The sequence below is a fragment of the Pteropus vampyrus genome, unplaced genomic scaffold (assembly GCF_000151845.1).
Source record: "Pteropus vampyrus isolate Shadow unplaced genomic scaffold, Pvam_2.0 Scaffold105, whole genome shotgun sequence".
NCBI lineage: Eukaryota > Metazoa > Chordata > Mammalia > Chiroptera > Pteropodidae > Pteropus > Pteropus vampyrus.
Window position 1 is genome coordinate 2621097 of NW_011888886.1, and position 7421 is coordinate 2628517.

Consider the following 7421-nt stretch of genomic DNA (forward strand, 5'->3'; position numbering starts at 1 on the left):
TCAGCGACTCACCTCCTTCCTTTTCTGCCCTCCCTTGAGATGTCGGCCCTTGGCATTTTGCTGTCTGCACGTTGAAGGTGTTGAGCTGTCTTTAGGATTCGTTCCTCCTTTCTGGAAGTCTGTAATCTTGATACTAGGGTGTAGTGACTAAGAGGGGCCACAGGACTCTGTCCTTACCCCAGTGAGAATAATAATGTCAAGGTTATTAAGATGAACGAAGGTACCGTATGGGGAGATACCTGATTCAGTGCTTGGAGGGTACCGATGCTCAGTAAATGTGCTTGCCCATGGCTCCCGATGAGGCCTGAGCTGGGAAGATGTCAGCCAACGAAGGTTTATTGAACACCTACTGTGTGCCAGGCACTAAGGATATAACACTGGAACACACAGTGTCTGCTCTTATGGAACTTAGAGTTTTGGGGGAGGAGGGAGACATTAGTTGGATTATTATAAAGGCTCATGTCTGTGGTCTTGGGTCCATGCCCACCTGACCAGGGCCTCTGCTTCTCCTGCCGCTGCATAGACAGTGTCCTCCTGAGGGGCCTCCCTGTGCCCATCCCTTGTGGGAGAGGTGCTGGAATTTCTGCCCTAAGTACCTGGCACCTCGTCAAATGCCAGCTCAGCCTGCAGCTATGCACTTCTCAGCCGTCTCCTGTTTTGATGTCTTCCAGGTAGCCAGCCACTCCCGGTCTCCATGAGTCAGAGAGCCACGTCTCAACTCCTGGTCCTGCACACGGTGGGGAAGAGAATTCCATTTATAACAAACGAGTTCCGAGGAATCCAGGTGACTCATTTGCTGATACTACGCATGCCCAGTGATTGTGGGCTCCTCCATTCTGGCCCAGCTTTGCCGGGGACTGGCCGAGTGGCAGGGGCAAGTTGCTGCCCTCTTGGGGGTCTTTAGAATTCTGCAGTGTGAAAAATGTACGTGGTGTGTCAGGTGGTGTGAGGTAGCCTGATAGGGTTTAAGCATCACCCAGATTTAGCAAAAGGTAGAAGAGGGGACATTAGCTTGATCACCTTAACTACCTGTTTAAGGGGACTTTTATCTTAGCAAAGAGCTTCATGGAGTAGAAATTTGAACCTGTTGGGTGGAGGGTTTATCGAAAATATTTTAAAAGAAATATAAAGCTTTGGAGCCGGTGAGCTCACTTTGGCGATAGGGGCCCAAGTTCTCGCCAGGTACATTGTCGACCACTGCATTGCACAGCCTCCCTTGCGGCTAACTGTCCACATGACTAACTTTTGGCCAATAGGGTGTGAGAGGAAGTGGGGCACGCGGTTTCTAAATTTCTTTTTCAAGCACATCCATTTCTCGTCCTGCTCACTCTTTCCTCCTTTCCTGAGGATGTGGAAGTGGTTCTGAGGAGCCATGTCCACCGTGTAGACAGTGGCGACAGCCTAAGGGATGGCAAAACAACGAGAGAGAAGAAACTTAGGTCCCAAAATGACCTCATCAAGCAGAGACACCTGCCAGCCTCAGCCCACTGCCCACATTCAGACTGTCGCTGTGAAAGAGGAACACGTTTCTATTTTAAGTCATCGTATTTGGGGGCCTCTGACATAGCAATTTAGCCTAAACTCTAAGTGATATATATGTTAGCCACAATAAGATATGTTTAAGTAACTAATGATCTGTTGCATGGTCTATGCTGGATTCTGTTAAGACTTATTTATTGCTACAAGATATTGTAATAGACATAGTCTGCCCATTTTGCTTATCATTTTGAATTCCTTTTAATTTTAAAACCAAGTATATGTGCTAGGAAGCACTTTTGGAAGATACCATCTTGACAATCTTAAGTACTTATTTATATTAGGCAGTGAAAATTATATAATCTGGTGGTTTTCTTTATTCTTTGACTGCCAGGAAAGTTAGAACCACCAGGCATATTTAATGATTACTATAATCCTATTACCATAGGTTTATTTTTATTGTGCTTCTTCCCCTATGTACATTTAATTTTTGTTTGTTTGCTAAGGGACTTATTACACCTGCTGTCATACCCCTTGGCTCTCGGCCCATTTCATCCTCCTGTGCGTGTCCGTTCCCCTGCATACGGATCGGTTTACGAGTCCGTTTCAGTGTTCTCTCTCTGTGCTGATGGCCTGCCGCAGACAGCACTCCTTCTAGACTTCTATAGAGCATCTATCACACCGAATTCGCTTTAGCCGTCTGCTGACTGCTAGAGTGTGAACCTCTTGTGACCCTCACTACTAATTGTCCCTTTTCCAGGGAAGGGTGAATTTGTCTAAGACCAATTTCCTATAAGTTGGTCTCTTGCAAAAATTCTGTGGAGACTAACGAAAGCCAAGAGCTTGAGGCAATTAATTCTGGTAGATTCCCGAGGCGGCCTTGTCACACAAGTTGTAATGGCAAGGCTCCAAGCTTAGCCTCCCAATAATGACATGGGAAGGGCTAGTGGTCTCCTAACCATGGATGCTGAGATGGCAGGGCTGAGTTAGAGTCAAAATCTCGTCATGTTATACTGTTGTTGGATCCCAGCTTCTGATCAGCCTAAAGGAGGAGCTGGTGCCCCTCCAAACATGCAGCTAAGAAACCTCACATACCAAGGACCAGGGTCTGTGCCCCTCCCAGATTCTGATGCCCACCCGCCACTGCTCTCTGAGTCCTCTCGATGAGCAGGCCCCAGAGGACCAGGTGTGTGTGCTGTCTGCTTGTTTGACATCCCTGAGACCTGTTCTCCTCTTCTTCCTTTTGGCCATTGAACCTCAGAGTTTTTTTGGCACATGCGGCTGCTCGACTACAAGAAAATTTCCCCCAGCTCCCCTTGCGTTCCCTACAGCCATATGACTAAGAGTCAGTCAACGGGTGGACAGAAGAGATGTGTGCGATTTCCAGATCACATTTTTTATTAGGAAGTCACATGCCTTTCCCACCCCCTTCCTGTGGGCTGGAACATAGAGACGATGATATGAGTGAATTCTGACAATGGTATGAAGGTAACGCCCCAGGGTATGACAACGCAGTATGACGAAGGCCTTGGGTGCTGGAAATGGTCTTTACCTTGACCTGGGTGATGGTCAAGCTGTATACCTAGATAAAAATTCACTGAGCTGCTCTCTTAAGATTTCTGTATTTTATTATACATAAATTATGCCACAGCGAGAAAAAGGGTAGAAGGAGCCTGGTTCCCGAATGACCTTGTGGAGTAGAATTTGCCCTGGACGGTTACAAAAGAGAAACATAAATTCTTCTATGATTCGATCCATTGTATTTGGGGAGTTTTTATTCTAGCCATTTAGCTTGTACTCTAACGAATATATTTCTTAAACGTAGAAATTTTTAATTTTTATTTTGTCCCCATTGTTTCCACAGAGCTTGGTGAATGGACGGTATTCAGTATCTGTGTAATGAATGCATGTGTTGCATATGGCTTTAATCGGTATATTAGGATATTCGGTATCAATAAATTTGGAAAACGGAAGGAATTACAACACGCAAAGGGAGGGAACCTCTTCGCCCACAGCGTGAAGCAGTGAAATGTTAGTGCAGCTTCTCAACCCACCTACTCCCCGGGCACTTCCTTCCAGTTTTCAGCTTGCTTCAGTAAATGACAAAGACCTTCCAAGACAGGAAGTGCTGCCTGCTCTGCTAATGGGTGCCGAGGTGGGTGTGGATGTTCGATGATGTGCTAGGAGACACCCAGTGTGCCGATTCCCCTGACTCACCATCAGCCTGCGCTCCTCAGCTGTCAGGCTCTAGGCGGAGGGGAAGGGCGTGAAGGATGATGCTCAGGGCTGGCGGAGCGTTGTGGGCGGGGCTGCTGCCGGGGCTGCTGCCGGGTCACCTGGGTCAAGGAGGAAGGGACGACAGTGCACCTCGGCCTGCTGTGCCCGGGGCTCCTCTCTGGTTCACCAGCAAACACTCACTTCTGCGATCGGAGCTGTGCTGGGGGCTGGGACTCAGAGAGGAAGGACACACACGACCCCTGCCCTCAAGAGGCTCACAGTGCAGCTGGCAAGACATGCCCCTAAACAAATGCCGTAAGAAAAACAGTACTGATAACACTATTTTATCTACATCTATTAGATGTCTAGCACTTTTCATACACTTTTTTTTTTTCAGAGAAATCTTGCAAATGGGTATTGTTCATAGAGGAGAAAACAGAAACTTGAAAAGGCAAAGCAAGTTGCCCGAGGTCAGAGCGAGGAGGCCATGCCGAGCTGGGCCTGAGGACGCTGAGGCCCATCTCTCTTCACTGTGTCCCACTGCAGCCGGGGCCACCCTGGCTGGGGTCCAGGTGCAAGGACTGTAATAGGGCCCTCTGTGCTGTCCCAGAGGAGAGCTGTGGTCTGCCAGGGGCTTCTATAGGCCTTGAGCTTGGCCTTAAAGCAGGAGTCCCCAAACTCTGTGCTCCTGTGTAGGAACCGGGCCGCATAGCAGGAGACGAGAGAGCAAAGCTTCCTCTGTGTCTGCAGCCGCTGCCCAGCGCCAGCATCACCGCCTCAGCTCCGCCTCAGACCATCAGGCGTCAGATTCTCATCGGAGTACTGGTAACTGGTGCAAAAAAGGTGGGGACCGCTGCCTTAAAGAATGAGTGGTAATCCACCGAGTGGACAAAGCGTGGGTCTGGGGTGGGAGTCGGGCTCATTTTGGACAGCATGTGCAAAGGCCCTGGGGAGAGGAAGCACTGGCACATCTTAGTTGGGCGTGACTAAGGCCCTGGGCGGGCCAGAGGTGAGGGAGGGACGGGAGGTGAGAACAGAGAGGTGAGCGGCTGTCCTGTGGGTCCTCCTTTTAGGGCGAGCCCCTGGGGGAAGAGGGGCCAGTCATCTGTCAATGGAATGACATCACCGCCAATCAGGGTGGTGGGCCTGTGGGAAGGAGCATCCTCCAGGGAGGGGGACCCAGGCTGCGTGGCCCCTGCCTGCCCCCCGATTCTGACACCCCCTTGGGGTACCATAGCTGACTCCTGAAAACCCCCGTTTCCCAAAGATCATTTCATGTAACACTGATTTTCTTTCTAAGGAAAAGAATTCTGTGGTCAAAAAAATTGAGAAAAAAGAGCTTATTTCCTCTTTTTTGGAAATCATTGCAGGTTAGCTTAGTAAAGTTTCTGAGAAGTGAAGAGTTATATTTAAACTTTGTGCATTAGTTTCCCAAGGCCGCCGAGACAAAGTGCCACACACAGGGTGGTTTAAAACGTCAGAAGTTTATTCTCTCTCAGGGCTGGAGGCTGGAAGCCGAGGTCAAGAGGTCAGCTGGGCCACGCGCCCTGTGAAGCCCGTGGAAAGAGGATCTGTCCCGGCCTGTCCCAGCTTCTGTGTCCCCGGACACAAGCTTGCGACAGCTGCCACACTTCAGTCTGTGCCTCCCGGCCTTCGTCACACGGCCTCTTTCCTCTTCTTTTAAGGACACTGGTCCTATTGGATTAAGGACCCGCCCTGCTCGGTATGGCATCTTAGCTTATGACATCTACAACAAGCCTGTTTCTAAATGAGGTCACATTCTGGGGTCCTGGGGGTTAGGAGTTAGGACTTCGATATATATATTTTTGGGGGGAAGGGGGACGCAATTCAACCCATGGCACTTTGTTTAGCCCAGAATTTTCCACAGAACTATTTTGCCCTTAGAACTCTCTGGACAATGCCCCCTGATGACCCCTCGGAGTTGGTGGCAAGCCTGGGATGAGCAAGGTGGAGCCAGCCAGGGGCAAGAGAACCACGGGGGCCTCCCAGCTGGATCCCCCCGAGGCCCTGGGAGGAAAGGGGGGGACCACAGGACGGGGACACTGGAGTCAGCTTTTCCAGGCCTGCCCCAGGGGAGGAGGGGCGCGACCGATGGTCCCTGGAGCTGGGCACCTGTGTCCTCAGCCCCCGTACCAAGGCCGCCGACTGGCTGAGACACCACGGCGAGCGTGGGACGAGCAGAATTTCGGTCCAGGCCGTCTGTCTCCAGAGGAGCTTTTTCTGCTCCACGACCCATCAGAGCAAAGGAGCTGCAGAAACGCAGCATCTGGTGTGTCCCAGCCCTGTCACACCTGGGCCGGCGCCACCGTGGCAGGCTCTGGATACTGAGATGTGGGCGGTGTCTCCACAGCTCCAGAGCCGGTGTGTGGAAAGCACCAGAATAGCCCACAGGTCTGCAAACAACTTCCCTCCTGTGCATTGGTTTCACCCTCAGCAGGGCTTACGATTTCACACAGAGATCCCACTTTCTTGCTTCTGGGGAGGACATTGGGGAAACGCTATAACTTGTTCTGTGGTAAAAAGATCTGGATTCAAGTTCAGGGTTTGATGATGTCAGGATGGCCAGGTGGTCTCAGGCGCCAGACTCAAGGTTCCATTTCAGGGTTTGCCGCCAACCTGTCGTGTGACCTTTAGCGAGCTCTTTAACTCCATCTGTCTCCTGGCAGTGGTGGGGACACGGGGTGAGACACTCTAACTACCACTTCCCTCGGCTTTCTTCTGTTTCAGGGACTATTCTGGAAGCAGTGACTCTGAAAGCGCCTCGTCAGGTGCAACGCACAGAATGTACCATGTGAGTGCGATATATATCTTTATTTATAGCTCTTTCTATACAAAATGTGATATTTAGTCATGTATTAATCAGAAAAAATTAGCATATATAATGCTTCTTTTATCTCTTTTAATGACATTTGCAGGAAAAGGGAAAAACATTCTCTGAATATGGTGATGCTAATAAAACAATTTAAAGTTGGGTTCACTGAGATGCAATGGAATTATACATTTAGGTGTACAGTTCGGGGTGATTTGCCAAAGGCATGTGGTTGTGGAAACACCATCACGATCAGGGCAGGACATCTGCATCATCCCCAGAAGGTCCCTTTTGTCCCTTTCGATGTCAGTCACACTCCTCCCACCCCTAGGCTCTGGCAACTTCTAGTTGGATTTCTGTCCATACACTTCCGCCTTTTTCTGAGTGGTGTTTAATGAAATCATACAGTAGCTTTTTGTGTCTGAAAGACCTCTTTCTAATTAAAGTCATGTTCTAAGGTATTGGGAGTTGGGACTTCAGCATGTCTTATTTGGAGGATGCTGTTGGATCCACCACACATCTCATGGAGTGAGGGTTCCCGGAACCCTCTTAGGGAAATGCCGCCCGAAACACTGGACCCCAGGATTCTATCCACATCTCGCCACACCACATGTGGAACCGCACAGAGAGCTGGCCTGGGGGTGGGAGGGTCTGGCAAACTCGGTCCCGAAGCCAGGCTTTACCACGTAGTAGCCACATGTGGCTTCGGGCAAGGCATGCCAGCCGTCTGAACTTGTTTTTACTACCTGTAAAACTAGAATAATTGTCAGCTATTTTAGTCTGCTTAGGCTGCCATAACAAAATACCATCTCGGTGACTTAAACAACAGGAATTTGGTTTTTTCACGGTTCTGGAAGCTACAAGTCCAAGGTCCAGGTGATGGCTGACTAGATTTCTG

The 7421-nt window shown here is 49.7% G+C and overlaps 1 protein-coding gene across 1 annotated transcript in view; it reads right to left on the minus strand.

Moving 5' to 3' along the window:
• PDIA6 (protein disulfide isomerase family A member 6) overlaps nt 1-5950 on the minus strand; it is a 53764-nt gene extending 47814 nt beyond the window's left edge. Inside the window, exons 1-3 of the mRNA XM_011365140.2 lie at nt 5804-5950; nt 3694-3723; nt 1153-1401 (exon numbers count right to left, since the gene is read on the minus strand). Of these exons, the coding sequence (XP_011363442.1) occupies nt 1153-1401; nt 3694-3723; nt 5804-5950 (426 nt within the window). The remainder of the gene's footprint in view (nt 1-1152; nt 1402-3693; nt 3724-5803) is intronic.
• Between the last annotated feature and the right edge of the window lie 1471 nt (nt 5951-7421).